Genomic DNA, 19,105 nt, shown 5'->3' with positions numbered 1-19,105 from the left:
TAAGACTCACCATGGTGTTTAAAGACCACGAATAAAGGCCATGTAATGTAAGCTAAACTTGCCTTCTCAGCCCATGTTTTAGTCTCTGAACATGCAACGAATGTTCAACCAAAATTTATCAAAAAAAGCGACTACAATTTTTGGTAATGATTAGGAAAGCAATATCATCAATATATCAAGATCATCTCACTTCCCCAGTACTTAACAGTGCTCAGTCTGTCACATTTCACTAATGAAAGTTTAAGGGCTTTTTCAGCTGTGATTGCCTTATTAAATATTCCTCATGAGACTCTAAACATGAAAGCCATTTGGAGTGAGTAATGGAGATAATTAGAGTCAATCCTTCTGTACCTGAGCAATTAAATTGGTCAAAATTGCAAAATGGTTAATAGCTGGCTGGTCATTTACATTGACGTCTAGACGCGTTTATTTTCAGATCAAGGGTTCAGATGATAAGAGACAATTCCATTGCCACACATTTGGATAGTAATTCACCTTGAGTAATACATAGAGACTATTGAAGGAGACAAGAGCATTGTTAAGCTGTGATATCTGATCTTCATCTATAGGAACAGTGTCCTTAAAGGATCCCTCCCCCACTTAATGACTTAGACGCCCTTTGAGATAATGTATTACAGACTGTGCTTGAATAAAGCTGTCACTTGCACACAAAGCTGACAGCCATTCATTGGATGTTATTGGCCTCTGTGTGGTTGACCCTAAGATGTAGTTTTTGTGGTGTGTCCTGCACCATCAGTTCTGTTTGGCCCTTTATCAGTAAGGTGGATGCAGGCAATGAGTGAAAGCCTGAATCCAATACTGACATTTATTCACTTACAGTATGTTTAAATGCATACTAGGCATTGCATTACCCCAAATGACCAAATTGGAATGCATTACTATTCCTTATCCTTGTGCAATGTTGGAGTAAATGAGTTAATGAGTTAAACATGTCCCAACACTGGTCTGATAAAGCTTCTTTTCACTACCCCTGTTACAGGATACATATGAAAATTATATGCAAAGTCTTTTTTGTGATCACACAATAGTTTTGTATTAGCACGAACTTGAAGCTCCCAAATTTACTGACACTTCACGACATATGTTTTTCTGAAATCACTGTAGTGTGTGTGAGAGTTTTGGGCCGGTGACATAAAGAGTTTGCAAAAAGCATGTTCAGCATTCAGGATGACTGCTAATTCTGCTGGAAGATGCAGGTAGATGCTTTTCCATCCTAAGGAATGATTTGGGGCCAGCCTTGTGCTCATTTCAGCTTTCTCTCAATGCAATTGATTTCTAAGCGACTAAGACAAACAAATCTGTTCACTTAGCTGATACCACTGCAGCATAAGAACTGCAATATTACTCACTCCTGGATCTCAGTGTCCATTTGGCCTAAGCTGGACAAGATCTTTTCTTTTCGCAATCTCACCTCCCCAACATAATGCCCACGGTTCTTACAAATATTCTCTTGGCAGTGGCAGCTAGATAGTTCACTGGTAGGTAGGTTTACACAACTCGCTTTAGCCAACTGATTCATATCATCTTGCTTCTGTAGGTGGTTCTAGTGACAGATCCATTTAAGCAGTGTGTGCTGTTCCACACAATAAGCCTAAAGCTATGCATGTTGTAAATAATGGGTATCTCTCCTTAGGGACATTTTTAAAGGTTTGTAGAAACAAAATTAAGCTAAAATTGTTGGATCTGTGTCTTACATTGCATGCCTAATTTGCCGTAGGCAGTGTGCCCTGAGAAGGGCGGAAGTATTTCCAGCCATTGTTCATCAGTTGTGGGTTTGCTGTCATGTATACATTTATTTCTAATAATTGTCTTTTTGGTATATGTACTTTAGGCATGTACTGTCTTAATAAATTAAATTTATTTATTCTACTTCGTTTAAGAATGCTTGATTCTGATTGGCTGGGAGGAGGGCATTAACCCGGCAGGTTTCCCGCTGACTGAGCACAGCGTCATCAAAATCAAAATTTCAAACATGAGGTCCATTGTAAAAATAAACCTTGTTTAAAAAAAGTTTCTAAAATGTGTCGGAAATCTATCGGAGGGTCAGTCGATACATAGTTTCGCAAACGAGATACAATGTAGCAACTACGTTATTAAACTAACGTTAGTGATCAGATGCAGCCTTGTGTGGTTGCTATAGAAACTAATTAACGTTAGCTACAGTTGAGCTAACGTTATTCGCTGTAGTTGTAAACATTACAGTGTTTTAAAAATGGACAAATTCATTGTCAATTTTAATATATTTGGAGTAGGGAAGACATTTGAGGACTGGTTAAAGAGCGACGAGGACGACGGAATGACAAAAGAGAAAGACAAGGCCCAGGGTACCCGTTTCCGAGATCTGACAGATGAGGAGCTGCGTACAATTGAAGACGGGGCCCGTGAATCAAACACGAAAAAGGCAACTGCCTTTGCTATCAAGGTTTTCATCAAGTGGAAGAGCCACCAGAAGGATAGACTGACAGTGACAACTGACCCGGACACCTGCAGCACCGAAGAACCTTGTGCGGTTGCTATAGAAACTAATTAGCTACAGCTGAGCTGACGTTATTCACCGTAGTTCTAAAGGGGACTACTTTTTGAGGGAGATGAACTCAAAAAGAGTATAAATTTTAATAAGCATGCAATACGAATAAGAAAAAGCATAATTATTAAAGTATTTGAATTGTTTTATTATGTTGGCAAGCAAGAAGCAGAATAAATGGGATAATCACCTCAAGGCAGGGTAATAGGGCTTGTAAGCCGGGCATATCAAACTGTTTATTGCCCTGCCTTGAGGTGATTATCCCTTACTTACAGTTTATTATTAAAAAGTGGCAGAGATTAATCTGACTTTTCTGATGTCCATAAACCCTTTTTAAAAAGCATACAAATACAAAAAGAGTATGCTAGAGTCAACTGGGGAAAATTAACCTACAGTTAGCACACACAACAATAAAATACAAAGGAATTCACAGTTGATTGTCATGTATAACTTAGGTGTGTGTATTTCTAAAGTGGATATGGACTTCTTTCCTGGCAATTTCTTTTTTCAGCAAGAGATGGACAGCGGTCATGCTAATGTGACTTCTGGCTGTAGGTTTCTGTATCACAAAGTTAAGGTGAACTGCAAACTTTACTCAAAGTAACATTGGTTCAAAACTATCTATAGATCTGCCTCGCATACTGGTGCTTTCCTGTACAGCTGGATCATTTTCAACTTTCTGCACCAGTGTGTGTGTGTGTGTGTGTGTGTGTGTGTGTGTGTGTGTGTGTGTGTGTGTGTGTGTGTGTGTGTGTGTGTGTGTCAATGCCGCTGTCCAAGGTGCTGATCCTGAGACTGCCAAGGATGCAGGATCTGTCTGGGGGAGCTCACAATCGTTGACGCGCTGACAATGAAGGATACAATCTTAACTGAACTCGCAGGATTTGCTATTTTTGATTTGGTTTTAGATAACCTGGCAGTACATTCTGCGGTTTTGTGTGTGTGTGTGTATTATGCATTTTCTGCCAGGTGCATCCCAGGGTAGGTCAAAATATTCACAAAAAATCTGTCACTGTGCATGAACACTGACTGGAAGAAGGATCCAGAAATAATAAAATACTGTATACTAGCGGTGTATAACAATGCATTGGGAAGCGTTTAAAAATTGATATGCACGTGCAAAGATTACAACCGGTTGAGATTAAAAATGAATCTTGACGCAATTTTTTTTTTTTTTAACGGCCTAAGGTGTAATCTACTTTTGATTTCACTTGTTTGATTTCAAACATCAGTGTTATCAGTTTATTTATTTGAAAAGATTTTCGTTCTATTTATTTAGTTATTTTGATGTAGGATATGTTTTAGAAATCTTTTTTTTTTCTTTTATTTGAGATAAAATACAATTTCAGTTGCACTTTTGATAAGAGGATGCATCTGTTTTGCACATTTTATATAAATACAGGATTCTTTTTAGCCATTTGTCTGCAGCGCATTCTGTTAAAAAAATGGTGAGAAAATCGTATCTTAAAATCGTTAATCGAATCCTGAGTTGGGTGTATTGTTACATCCCTAAAATACTATACCTTAGGGGAGGGAACAAAAAGAGTACCTTTACATTTCTTAGATCACGGTACATGTGGAACACTGTCCCAAACTATTCAAATACTCATTTGATACATCAATTATCTGTTCTGAAGTAATTTTTTTCTGTTTTGGCAAACGTAGCCTAACTTACAAAAGAGTTGTTTCAGCAAAACACTTTTTTGATAAGTTATATGGTTGTCTATTAAACAGAACAAAGTAGGCAAACGTGACTTTAATTAATGTTGCATATCCACCTGTTGTCGAATTAAAGCATGTTTTTGTGGATAATACTGCCAAGTTTATCATTACTTTGACAACAGTTATTTCATCCTTCAAATGGCGTTGTTAAGACACCGTTATTGTCTGTTCTCCTCTGTTAAATTTTGGGTTACCACAGTAAATTAATGTTACTATGGGAACTCACGTTTTTTTACGACCATTTTCTACAGTCTACTGTATGTTATTCACAATAAAAGTGTGTTGTTAATGCCAGACGTTGGCTAACATTACGTGTGTGTGTGTGTGTGTGTGTGTGTGTGATTTGCTAATTATTGGTTTTATTATTGGTTAGACATAATAGTCTACTGTAAGACTTGGATTGTTGGTTAGGGAAAAAGGCAATTTTAAGAATTATTTCCGCTGTGGTCACTTAGCATCTGTTTTCACTTTATATTGACCCATCAATCAAAAATAGATCATACCTGTTAAAATGTTTTAGTGTACTCACAGACATCGCTCTGACAAACCCAAAACATATTTCACATTGAGGAACGTGCTCAAAACCTGATGACATTTCTAGGATGTGACAGCACAGCTCCAAATCCTACCAGATTTCACAAATGCAGGATTTTATGTTTCCCATAGAGATGACATGATTACAGTAAACCTGAAAACACAAAAGTAAACTGAAATACATGGCCCAGAAGAAGCAGAACAAAACAAAGCAGTTTTGATTTAATTTCTAGTATGCTCTCGGTTTAGGTCCAAATGTAACAGGTGTATATTCATGTCTGATAATGCTCCATGTGGGAACAAACATAGGACTATGCAGTCATGGCATAACCTATTCCTTAATCTATTTATTAACATTTGTATTCCATGTTATCAAGTTAAACACAGCCAACAGTTGTGTGCTCACCTCTGCATTTGGTGGTTGAGTGTTTTTGCTCAAGTGATCTTGCTCGAGTGGTCTTGCTAAACTTCATTTGAACTCTATTTACATAAAAACATGCAATTAGTCAAAGTGCTGCAAAGCAAACTGTGTGTGCTAATACACGGTTAGTAAAGAACTGTGTCCACCCAGTAGCCATGAGTAACATGACCTCACCAAAATGTGTCTCTGATAGTCCAGTGGCAGCCAGTAACACTGTGTAGATATTCTCACAAAATAGTGAAACGGGCATCAAAACAAAGTAATCCAAAGGAACAAGGTACTTAATGATGACTGGAAAGACAAGAAGAACGAGAGGAGACGGAGTAATCCTCATCAAGTTGAAGTCCCTTCTGTCTTCGTGTCAGCTTTCCTCTTCCTCTGAATTCCACACATCCTAAATATAAAGATATAAAGACAGTTTAAGGCTTATTGATTTGTGCTTATGCTACAAAGAGAAAAGTAAGCGCATGAAAGCAGTATGTGGACTCTCACAAGACTGAAGACCCCTCTTTGTTAGTGGGTTAGATGCCATATGGACAGCAACATGTTCAGCTATGTTACCCCAATAAATTGTTGTTGACAGTGCCCTCTAGAGATGCGTGATAGTGCATTAGCACTGCTGACCTTAACCAGGCAAGCATCCTCCCTACTCTGTCAGCAGTGAGGGGAGGGAGTGCGGGAGAGTCTCTGGCACTGCATTTACATGTAGTTTGAATGTATACATTTGTGACACGCTTTCCTTTTCATGCGGTTTGTCTTTTGTTGCGTTTGGTGCTTTTGCACAGCATGGCAACGCCTAATAATGTGCAGTGTATGGGCCACCGAAACACTACCTGCTACCCAATAGTTTTCCTGTTGTTTCTCTATGGGCAAAGGTTTTACTGGGTCACTGCTGCTCAGATCAATACAAGTTTATGGCCTTGATATATTGAGTTGGCTTTGCTGAAAATAGGAAACCAATGGACTTATTCAACTGAATTCCTATTTTTTTGGGCAATGGATTTGCCGTGGTGGCTGTCTTCCTTAATAACTCATTGCCCAGACTTTGAAACAGAACCCCGAGGACCATTTCACAAAAGGCTTATAGTGCTGCAAACATGATTTCAGAGCAAAAGAGAGCAGCAAACCGGGCCTAACATTGCTGGTGATGCTGATTAGAATAACGGAGCCTGAGGCACCTGTCAACGTTAGGGGAGTTCTGACAATACTTGTGAGCCTGTCACTCTTGAACACTGAATGACTTAGAAGATGACCATAATGACCCAAAAATAGGTAATTAAACTCCCTATTATTTAAGCCTCTATTAATTAAATGTGAAAAAAAATGTTTTTAAGAGAATTGACCAACCTATATATTTGGATCCTTTCTTGTTGCACTGCTGTGGGCTGGGAGGAACAGCATTTACTTATGTATGCAGGTAAGAAAATGACAAACTACATTTTTAATATTGACTAAGGTAAAACTGCTGCAGTCTTTGTGACAGCAGGGATATGCTAATTGGAATCTTTAGTAAATGTTACATTGTTATATTGAAGAATACATGTGGGGGATAATTTTAATGCAAGTGGCATTTACTAAAAGGCTTTCTAATGTGAGTATCAAAAAAGCAGGGCTAGAGCCATTTACTTGATACTGTACTGTAGGAACATAACCTGCCAAGTAGAAATGGTCACTTCATCTAAGGTGAAATCTTCCCTGACACGTGAATCCACATTTGCGTGCCTGCATGACAGACCATCCTATAATGAGACAAATGATTGCAGCCAATTTAAACCAGAAGAGTGACTTTAACCTGTCCGATCAGGTCCATTACACTGCTACTCATAAAGTTCAAATAAGTCTTTATGGGGTTTAATGTTGTTCCAACAAAATGTATTTAATGTGTATCTGCTCGTTAAAGTAGTTTGGATGTTGTGGACAATAACAAGTGAATGAATCTGGATTTAATGCAACATGTAATGGAGTGTAAAGCGGAAAAAAAGGCAGACCCTTTCATTTGCAGAATAGAGAGTGTATCTCTTTTAGCTGGCTGCACAAAATGAGGTAAGACAATTAAAAACATCATTCAAAACATCCATTCAATAGTTTCTGACGAATTGATTGGCTTGATGAACTGGACATGGTTTGCCATCTGCTTTACTTATGTATTTGTATTCTCGTAGTTGTAATATAGTCTATACTATAGCCTAGCGGCGCATACGGATCTTTAAAACCCGTTTGTTACAGGGGGGGAATCAAACAGAAATGAATCGGCTTAATGGACAGAATTAGAGTGGTCTGAATCCAGGGCAGGATTAAGGAAAATTGTGTGAAATAAAAGAGCGAGTGATCAGGAATCACTGTGCGCCTGCCTGAAGGGCGGAGGGAGAGAGGGAGAGAGAGGGAGAGAGAGAGAGAGACATTTTCATCCAAACCTCTCCGTTTTTTTCCAGAGCCTATCTCTGCTCCGCGGCTCAGCGCAGCTCCCTATTGTTTAAACTAGGAGGGGAAAAAAGAACACTCCGCTTATTTTGTAGCCTAATCGCAGCCAGTCTTTATTATTATTATTATTATTATTATTATTATTATTATTATTATTATTATTATTATTAATATTATTAATATCTGATGCTCGATTTCACCAGTCCGAATGCCGTATTCACTATCAACTTCTCCGATTTCTCCACTCAGACTTGAGCTGCATCATGAATAGTTTGTGGGCACCTTTCAATCGCATACCTCTGGAATGGTGGGGATTACACAGCCGAGACCCGGAGAGCATGTAAACGCAAATGGAGTTTGGGATTTATTGCAAAATAAGGGAAAGATGACCGTCTTCTCGTTGTGCTTGCTGCTGTGCGCAGATCTACTGGATTTAGCCGTCGGTAAGTCTGACCCTGTCTGTCATATCATTTAACACAGTTACACAAGGGGGAAGCTCTCGCGCAGCCCTGCAATCCATGCGTGGGGTCTAACAATAGCCTAACTGCCAATGAGTTGAGTGTGTCGTATGTGACAGTGAAATACTCCCTGGCCATTAACAGGACACCTGGGTGGAGGCGATCGGTGCCACGCTTGCCTCATGCCGACTTTCCCCCTCCGCGCCAACCAAGTCGTGTAAGAGAGAAATCAGTGAATTATGATCGGATCGAGTTCAGGCTGCACAGTGCGCGGTGTCGGTGTGCTTCAAGAGATGCAAGAACATGGTTAGCAGGAGGCCTAGTTATGTATTAAGTCTTAACTCCTCTGCATTGACTATCGCGACCAGCATGCATGACAACACCTACTTCTGAACAACACACACACACTAACACGAGCGCGCACACCGAAGCGCACTCCTCTGCGTCCTGGTCGTCGTGGCTTTTGCACATCAGATAGCGCCCACATGGGCTCAGCAGCTGTTAAAGTTGTTGCCTTGAAAGACGTTAAAGTGTCTTTTTGCAATGCAGATTTCGGCTGTCCGTAGGCTACAGTCTGATCCGCACAGCGGTGGCATCAGTGTCGCTTGTTTTCTCTCTGTCCTCGCGTTTAAATGTGATGGAAAACATTTCTCATTAAAGCGAATTTGGATTTGAAAAGAACATAAACGCATCCTTAAACATGTGTTAGGCTGTCTTCTAGGCTACAGGATTGTGTGTTTTTTTTTTCTTTCTATTTTGTGAGGCAATGGTGATGGGACTTAGGATGTTCTACTGCAATTTAGGGGAAGCCAGTATTATCCAAATGTTTGCAACAGATAAGGACCTGGTGGCAGTAATTTAAACATGTTCACTTGTCTCTCGTATATGATGAAATGTGTCATTTTGCAGAGGCACCTTCTTTTCTACATGGCGTCATGCATCAAGAGCTTGCATTACAAGACTGCACTGCAAGCACTTGATTCCTTTACTGAGGAATATAGAAAGAGCATGTAAGGCTGCGTTTCATTCTGTTGGAGTTAGAGGCGCACACTCAGTGCACTGGTGGTAACATTGTGGTGTTTGAAGGACTTCAGAGGAGAGTTCACTCCCGGTTACGACATCAGAGCAGCATGCCTTTCGGACCAACCTGTTAACATGTGCTATTAGCTAAGGATTTTCTGTTGTTTTGAACTGTTTCTGACCTTCGCTGACCCATATAGGAAATCGTTATGCCAGTTAGGCTTAATATAATGTTAAGTGATAAAATGCCTCCGGGTCGGCCCTGCTCAGATGATGCTGAACTACACGCAGGCCAAAGTATTTAGGACTACCTCAGTAATGCAGTCATGCTCATTTGAAATGCTCCCAATAGCTTTGATTACTTTGGTTCATGTAGATTGCCATGCAAGCAAACAGTGAAAGGTAGAATTGAGCCGACCAACTGGCAGGAGTTGAGTTGTAGTGACTTTCGGTCAGACTGCGTGGTTGTTGTGGTTGGCTTTTGTTGTCACTGCTGTTTTAACAAAATAGATTTATCCTGTGGATACACCTCAGGATTTCATCTTTATTGTCTGTTTCCCCCCCAAGTGGCATTCTCTATATTGACTATCTGCTGTTGTCTGAATATCACTTTAAATTCTTACACAGAGAGAGAGAGAGAGAGAGAGAGAGAGAGAGAGAGAGAGAAGGTCTCTCTTTTTCAATGTGTGCACCAGTGTCTTAAGATAGATTTTGTTCCCCGAAGAGAGGGCCTGTGGTCAATGACTCCACTGTCATCTCTATCTTGAAATGTCATACATTTTTATTTTGCCCCAGCCGTTTCTTTCATGTCAGCAAAAATACAGAGATACTTACAGTATCTCATTCAGTTAACTTGAAGCCCATGTGCCATCGCTATGCGCCAGATGCGTTCTTCCTTGAGAAACTTGGTCACAGCAAACATGCAGCTGTACCTTCAAGCTAGCCTCAGCTAGTGAAATTCAGTAGGTCAGGATTTATGTTTGGCTGTGAGGTATGTCACAGAGTCACTGTATCAAGAGCAGGCTACATATTTTGTGGCTGCCTGTAGGCTTTTCCAGGAGTTATATTTTCTCACAATTTATGCATGCAGATTTATAGACCTTCTGTATGTGTACCAGGCTTGTGCAAAATTCAGAATTTCAGAATTGACCTCCATTCAATTCATGAATTTCATGAATTGAATTGAATTGACTCCGCCCCACAGGAAGTTGAATTTGAATTTGAATTTGAATGACAGGAAGTGGAATTACATTCATGGCAATTTAAAGAAATTCCACACAGTCACACAACAGACTGTGTTGAATCTCACGTACATTCAGTGTTAGGAAGGTTACTTTGGAAATGTAATTGCTTACTGTTATAAGTTACCCATTATAAATGTGGTTTGGATTACTTTATTTGGATTACTTTATCAATGCAAAGCAATTTCCTTTAAATTTGATTAGTAACTAATTGAATTACACATTTTACCTCAGTAATACAACTAAATACAATTACATTAATTTTGTAATTTAATAACATCATTTCATTACACGTAACTAGTCAGTGTTGGGGGTAACTCCTTACGAAGTAATGCCATAATATAATCACATTTGGCTGTAACTGAGTAATGTAACACATTAATGTTACTGTTACTGGTGTGAGTTGAAGGTGTGTTTAAGCCCTTTATGAGCTATATGCCAGGCTCTTGCTGTGTTGCGCTACAGTAATGTAATGAGTAGAGTAATGAGTTACTATCCATAGAGAATAACAAATAAAGTAATACATTATGTTTTTTGTTTTTTTTAAGTGAATAATGTGTATTACATGTTCTTGAGTAGTGACCCCAACAATGATATCAAATATCAGTAGCATAATACCATAAAGAGATGGTTTTCAAAATAAAAGACTGTCTCTCTGTTAACTTACTTGTAGATGCCTTTTGAAATTTGAAGTAGCCTTGATGGAGCCACAGACTGGAGCACTGCAGTGCTTGCATATGGCTCTGTGGTTTCCAGGTATTCTTGTTGGAATTGGTTTTTCAAAATAAACCAGTACAGATGACCTTTTAGGCCTGCTATTATTTCCCATGTCGCTGTTATTACAGGTGTCAAATCTATAAATGTTTGTAATCTGAAGTTGTAAGGGACTTCTGAAACTTAAAGTCCAGTGTTGACCATCATATTGTGTAGAAAAGAAGCTTTCAAACAAATGTCCACCTCAAATTGTTTGGCAATCATTTTAAATACTTGGTTAAAGTAAAGCATTCTGGGAAATGGAGTCATGTTCCACAAAATTATTTTACATTATACAATTAAAATAAATCAAACTTCATTATTTGTTCTGTGACTAGCGCTTTTAACATTCATTGCTGGGGGAAAACATTTCCTGTTAATGTAATCTGTACAAGTAGTTCAAACTAATCCTTTATAGAATATGCAATGCAATCATATCTGACATATATTGTAAAGCTTCATTACACTTAAATTATGTATATGCATTTCTTTCTTTCTTCATTTTTATTGAATTGCAATTCTGCTTCCTTTAATTCAAATTTAAATGTAATTCTAGATCCTGTTTTTGACATCAATTCAAATTTAGGAATTTAGGAGTCATTTTCAATTCTGAATTGTGCACAAGCCTGATGTGTACACAGCACAATCTAGTCTTACCTCAGAGATGCAATGTAAAATCCAAACAAATCTTTAGTATATTATATATACATATGTTGATACCCTAACTGGACAGTAAGAAATTGTCCCCGTATTTTCTCAAACGCATTGGCATATTTTCATGTGCAGGTCAACATGGTGTGTGTCTTTAGCCTCCAGTGCACCTGTTACATCTGATTGATTTTTGCTACATCAGTACAGACACACCACTATAAGAATTGATCTCACCAGAGTACTTACTCTGTAGGCCAAACATTCATATAGAAATTCAATTCAATCCAAGAAAAAAGTATTGGCTCCTGGATCGAAGAGGACTACTTCAGACGCTGAACTTTGGAAACATCTAACATTGCAAAGAATCCCGATAACCATTCCTGTTGGTTAAATAAATTGTCTGTGACATTTTTTGGGAAAATATGCTTATTCACTTCCTTGCAGATAGTTAAATAAACCAATAAAATTTAGCTTAGCTTAAAGACTGGATGCAGGGGGAAACAGCCAGCCGGGCTCTGTCTGAAAGTAATAAACTCTGCCTCAAAATCTGCCTATCAACATCTCTTAAGCTCACTAATAAACATGTTATATCTTGAATATTTCTTACAAAAACCTGAGTGTAAAAAAGTTAAATGGGGTTCTGTGCCAGACCATTTGTAGGCCACGAGCAGCGACTTCCTGAAGTTTTTGCTGGTAAACCTCACGGTGACAACAACAAGGCTTTAGGAAATTAGACTATGGCTTCTAGCCAAGAAATACCCACTCCCCATAAAACGCCAACTTGTAATTTTTTGACTTTTTTTGCGCCAGATTAGCTGTTTCCAATCTTTATGCCAAGCTAGGCTAGACATCTACTGGTTGTAGCCTTAACAGTATAATATGTATACTGTGTTGAATACTAGTTTGCTGAATTTGTACATGTGTTCTGTTATGTTTATGTTGTTATACCAATCGTAGCTCCGTGTTTTAAAGTAGTATAATTTAATTTGAACCACTGCAGGGATTTTTGAATAAGGGAAAGGCTGAGCCACTGCAAACAAAACTACTGCTGTTATCTTTGTGAAATCTCATGTGACACATTACAGGTTTGGTTTGACCTGGTTGGTGTTTTCCTAGTTTAAGGCAATAGTTCTAACTGTTGGGAAATGTGCTCATTTACTTTTTTTTGCCCCGCAAATACAGATGATCAATAGGTCCATCGAGACTTAACTAATCACAATTGCTGCACTGAGATCACTTGCTGCTGTCCAAGAGATAGTTTTATAGTTCACTGTTAGGTTTTGATTTATGACTTCTTGTTGGTGGGAAATTATTATCCCCAACACCCTAGAATTTAATTGTGAAGAAATATTGTTATTCTTCTGAGGTTCAGCTAGAAGCGATGCGCTGCTTTTCTCTGCAGTCCCATTTTTGATTTTGGTGGATATAAGAGGTGCATGCTTTTACGTTACTGTAAGGTGTTGTGTAGGGTGGCTTGACTTTTTTTTTTGTCCTTACAGACTTCACCAAAAAATAATTTCTAATAAGTTGGCACAAGGTGGTATTACTGTCTGTATTACATCACCATTTAGGCAATAACAGACTTGCTTCACATGGCTTTAGAGATTTCTCTAAGAGATTAAGAACTACAGATAAGAGTGTTCAGGATTGAATTGAAATTATAGCAAATTTTATCTTTTTGACACTTTGTCTCTGGCAAGAGCAGTTGGCTTGGCTTTTCCACTCATATTCATCTTCTGCCCGGGACCATTTTCTCAGATCAGTCTGACCTAATAGAAATCAAAGTATCTCTAATGCTGTATCTCATTTCCCTTTCGCTTTTTAGAGCAATCTGTGGACTGAGTGTCTTACACCGTAATACTAGATACTGTATGTCCTTCTACATTATTCTCACTGGGGATAATGCTTTTCTCAAAAGCCTTATGAATAATATCCCTCTTTTTTTTTTTTTACTCTCAGAGCAAGTGACAATTTGCTGTCCAATGCAATCAATTATGCATCTTCCCTCAGATGCTCATATTTTTATATTGTGTTTTAATGTTTTCCCAATTGAATAAAAGAAAACATGTTTTTGTGCAGTCGTTGCATGTCCTAGGCTAAATCCAAATGACAAGTGAGAACTACTTTAGGTTCAGGTTTGAACAGCTGCATGTAGGTTCAAAGAGCAATGCAGTAAAGTGCAAGGCGCTCTGATTTTATATAGATCAGAAAATGGGACAGGCAGGCTCTTGTGATTTGCTGCCAGTAGAATCTGGTAGGAATATTACAGGGATAAGGAGCAAAATAATCTACGTTCAGCTGTGTCAAAGTTCAAAGGGATACTGAGCATTATTGGAAACAGACTTAAACAGCTCTGTACAACACACTGTTGTGGTTGTTTGAGTTATTGCAGTTAAAATGCACAAAAAGGAGTCAATATAGGCACATGGTACAGCCACAGGTGGTTGGCTGTAAAATCATAGAGTGGCAACTAAACATGACATGACATGCCTGCAATAGACTGACTGACTGTAGCAGTGTTGTAGTCAAGTCACCAACTGTTGAGTCCTAGTCAAGTCTCCAGTCCCCAGTGTTCCGGTCCAAGTCTGAGTCACCAAAGAATAGTTTGAGTAGAGTCCGATTTCGAGTCGCCATTACCTGAGTTTGAGTCTGAGTCGAGTCACGAGTCCAGAGAATAGTGACTCGAGTCCGAGTCCAGTACGCCTAATAAACATAAAAGTAGTCAGAAACTTCATCCAATTCTGAGTCCTATTTCATGAATGCTTGAGTCCGATTTTATAAATTCTCGAGTCCAAGTCATCAGCGTGAGTCTAAGTTGAGTCACAAGTCCAGAGAATAGCGACTCGAGTCAGGACTCGAGTACTCCATCACTGCCTATTACACATAAAAGTAGTCAGAAACGTCCTCAAACTTCCGAGTTCTATTTCATGAATGCTCGAGTCCGATTTCATTAATCCTCGAGTCCAAGTCACCAGTGTGCGAGTCCAAGTGGAGTCACAAATCCAGAGAATAGTGCTTGAGTCCGAGTCCAGGACTCAAGTACTTCATTACTGCCTAATAAACATCAAAGTAGTCAGAAACGTCATCCAATTCTAAGTCCTATTTCATGAATTTTCGAGTCCGATGTCATAAATGATCGAGTCCAAGTCATCAGTGCACTAGTCCAAGTTAAGTCACAAGTCCAGAGAATAGCGACTCGAGTTCAGGACTTGAGTACTCATCACTGCACTGTAGCCTTTATGTTTGTCTCTGCTATAGGTTAAAAACAGTATGTATTCTTTCAGCGCAAGTTTATTTTAAGCCCTTCTGTTCCACTGCTGATATGAAGCATCTATGATAATATCTTGCCTCATTCCACAGTACTGTACGTAGGTTGGCTTGTTGATTGTGGATCATAGCGGTGTTGACAGATGTACCAGGCACTGGATCTCTATTAGATGTGATGGTTTCCGGTGCACTGTGACTGTCTGCTACTGACGGCTGGTCTTGCATCACAGGAAGTGAGAAGAGATATTAGCTGGGATATGGGTTGTGGTTAAGCCACTATCTAACAATCACCAGGCTTTGCATGAGCACTGCAGCTTTCAGCAGTTATATAAAATGATTATACTCAGATTAGAAGCAGTCTTCATTGTTTTGCTCTGCTATTGTTTGACTGGTCAGTCAGTCATTGTGATGGTTTATATAAATGTATACATGTATTTTTTCAGCTTACAGTATGTGCTATTATGGCCAGGGGTCTATTAACACTGGAGATCACTAAAAGTACAATGCAGCCGTTTGATCTATTTATTGATTTATTGCTTACGACTCATTTCTAGACTATTTTTGTTCTCATAGACCACCCTGGGCTTAATATTGATGCAGTGTACAATTTAATATCACACTATCCTCTGCAGCTGATAGGATCATTAGGATTTGTCCTAAAACTCTATTATGTATTCCACTGAAACCTGGGATGTGACAGCGAGTTCAAACAATGAGGGGTTTTGGAATTTGTAGAAAAATATAACATTCATTTCTTTCAGGTGGTAACTTAATAAAAAACACAACTGCTTTGAGTCTCTGGTTGACCTCTTACACTAGAGTACTTTGACCGAAATTAGAGCATCAATACCACACAAAGGTGGCTAGGCTGCATCAAATAGCTTCACAGAAGAAGAAATATCGGAAACCTTTCCCGTATACAGCAGTCACTTTAGATAACCTATGTGTGACTACCAATTGTCTCCTTCAGTGATCATCTTCAATAAAGTCTAATTTATGTTATACTCAACTTTTAGTGTGGATCTTTTGTAACATGAAATCCCAATTTAATGTGATGAAAGAGCCATAATGAAACTTGAAACAGGTTGTTGACCCAGAAATGACAGCTTTTGTCAAAGTGTTTCAGCCAGCTCTGTGCATGTAGACCAAAAAATGAAATGGATTTTACTGAAAAATCTAAATGGCCTAAAGTTCTTTGTGGTGTCATGCAGTCCCTGCAGGACGTCAGTAAATATTTGAGGTTTATTATTTGATTATTGAGTAGAGGAGCTTTACATGTAACTAGGGCTGCACGATATTTTGTTTCAACGTCTACATCGCGATGTGCGCATGCGCGATAGTCACATCGCAGGACGTTGCGATGTTGACGCTACAACTTCTTTGCTGCTTGATTAAAAAAAGTAAACTTTCACCGTTCTCTTTTTCCATGATTGTTACTGGCCGACCCTTCCCCTTTAAGACAGGTGGTCATGTGACGTAACGTTAGTCCGATGGGGGGGGTTGTTATGGGAAGTGAGGCTCTCCCGTGTGTAAAAACGTACTGTAAGCGGCAGCTGCCGCTGACACAGTGATGCACATGCTTTTCCACGTAGTGAAGCTACAGTAGTCAGTGTTTTATGTTCGCTGCAAAGACAAACTAAATAACCTGATGAATGCAATGTAATCACGACATATCCCGGCCATTTTTCATCGCAGAAAGCTGCTACCAGCCAGGCTAAAGCTAACATAGTTAGCCTAAAGAAACAAGGCGTCTGTCACAACTAACTTTATGGTTCGGAGCTGCGACGCTGGAAACGTAACACTAATCTACAACAGCAGTCTGTTTCTGATATAACGTCATTTACACTGATTTAAGTGCTCTTGGATACACAGTTTGTTGCAAGAGTGTGACATGCAGGCTCTGCATGCACAGCAAACCAATCATGATCAATTTTAATCAATTTATCAAACAACCAAAGCAGGCCCCGCTAGTCGACCACAACCTGACATTTAGAGGAAGCAACATGCATGCATTATTAATATCATTCACTTTAGCCTGGATTGAATTTATATGAATACAATGGTGTCATGTCAGTCAATCAGTGTATTTCTTCCCAATTTCCCTCTCCAAAATCACTTCAGAAGAGTAATCACAGCGCTTACTTGCTTTGGTTTTTGTAAAGCATTAAAGTTCAACAAAGACTGGTTCAAATAAATGAAAAGGGTTGGCTGCCATCCTCCCTCACCTGCATTGTTCGATCAGGAGGAGAACAAGGAAGTAATTAATAAATTGGAGCACAACCACGTGCAAAATGTAAAAGTTTTTGTCGACTGAGATCCAAACACACATTCCTGACCCATGATATTGGGTTAGCTATATTGCAGCAAAATATTGGCTACATTTATGTATATACGCCCCTGCATTGAGGATGAAAATATAAATGGGTAAAGTATTTGACGTTTTACAGAAAGAGAAAAGAAAGATATTTTTTTAGATCTAAACATATACAGCTACACATATACAGCTACACATATACCAAGGGATGACAGATCAATTACCACAGGGACACAGAATTAGATTCAGTCAGTTCACCCAAATCCTAAAAAAGAAAGTGGGGAATAACAACATTTTTTTTTATTTATATTTTATATTTTCTACCAAAGGTAGAGAATATTGAAGGCTCTCTCCACAGTGAGGTCTCATTATCAGGATTATCCAGCACACATCCAATTCAAATTGTAAAATTCTTTGACCACCACAAACACAATTCCATTCACCTCCATTGTTGTGTTGGTACTGTAGAAGTCTTAAGGGTGGGTGAAGTAATCCTTTAACTTTGGCTTAAACCTTTTTTTATGAGACTGAACAAAAACTCACACTTGCTGCTACAAATTTTCCAACAGCGGGTCTGAAGCAGTTTTACACCTCTCAACCATGCATGCATTTGCTTTTCACATTGAGGTGCGGGTGTTGATCTTGAAAGAAATTCTGGCTTTTAGTTTCTTCAAAGGCATTCATCCCAACAGCGTGACAACCTGAAATGTCTGTGACAGTGATAAGCCACATGTGAAAGAATAACATATTCTGAGCATTGGCATACATGCCAACTATCTGCTTTTCAGGTAAATGTGTGAAACCATATCATCTCTTTGACGTTTTGGATGAGCTAAAGTGTGTTGTTTGCAAGGAATCGGTTATTGGAAAACCATTAACATAATTTATTAACGGCTGGCATCTTTAGCTTTGGGGTTTGCAGCCGAGATGACTCGTTGCCTCAGGCCCAAGGGGTCAACCACAGGGCAAACATCTCCTACAATGCAAATAATGCAACGGAATCTGTAACCATCACAACAGATCTGTCCTCCCCCGCAACACCCTCTTGCAAAGAGGGGGGAAAATGTGCTTTCCTTCGCCGATATGGCTGAAATACATGTGATTCTCCAGCAGTGATGCGCCACATGATCAAATGATAAAGCCTGTGATTAGTAGAGACAACTAAAGGCTTGGGGCAAGGAAGTTCAAACAGCAGCTTCCCTTTCTACCCCTAAAGTCCCTCATACACAGATGTAGGCTGGCTTGCTGATGGCTCTGGCTTGCGTGGGAGTTTGAAGCAACTTTGATTCCCTCAACAGCTGGTGGTTTGCAGAGATAGAAGAAGGAGTAGATACACTTTGCTCAGTAAGGTCTCCCAAGATGGGCTAGAGAAGGTCTGACATAGTAGTTTGTGACTTACAGTTACCATTTTCCAAACAGTGTCATACTGTATGTTCCCTTACCAGAAATTTTTATCTGTAAATGATATCAAAATGACATATTCATGAAAAAGATATGAGAACCTTTTCTATTTTTTCTGAATTAGCAGTTAGAATAAGCAAGGGTTTCTTGACGAGCTTTATCAGCAGCTTTACATCATTCTCCCCTCACTTGTTTCTCTACATGCTAATGTGGATTATGCGATTTTTTTTTACTTATCGTCTTCAAACATGGCTGCTGTGTAATAACAATTGCTCTGCCACTGTGTCCCAACATTAGCCTCCTTATTAAAGACTCTGAGAAGTGCCATGTATATTGTACGTGACACTTATCTCTGCG

At 39.1% G+C, this 19,105-nt stretch overlaps 1 protein-coding gene across 2 annotated transcripts in view; it reads left to right on the top strand.

Moving 5' to 3' along the window:
* Positions 1-7,947: 7,947 nt before the first annotated feature.
* Positions 7,948-19,105, top strand: part of igsf21a (immunoglobin superfamily, member 21a) — a 218,651-nt gene continuing 207,493 nt past the window's right edge. For both annotated transcript variants that reach the window (XM_078247520.1, XM_078247518.1), the window contains exon 1: positions 7,948-8,086. In XM_078247520.1, the coding sequence (XP_078103646.1) occupies positions 7,948-8,086 (139 nt within the window). The remainder of the gene's footprint in view (positions 8,087-19,105) is intronic.

This window comes from Sander vitreus, chromosome 4 (genome assembly GCF_031162955.1).
Source record: "Sander vitreus isolate 19-12246 chromosome 4, sanVit1, whole genome shotgun sequence".
In the NCBI taxonomy this organism is placed as follows: Eukaryota; Metazoa; Chordata; class Actinopteri; order Perciformes; family Percidae; genus Sander; species Sander vitreus.
Note: the sequence above shows the minus strand (reverse complement) of the source record. Positions and strands in the feature narration are given on the sequence as shown.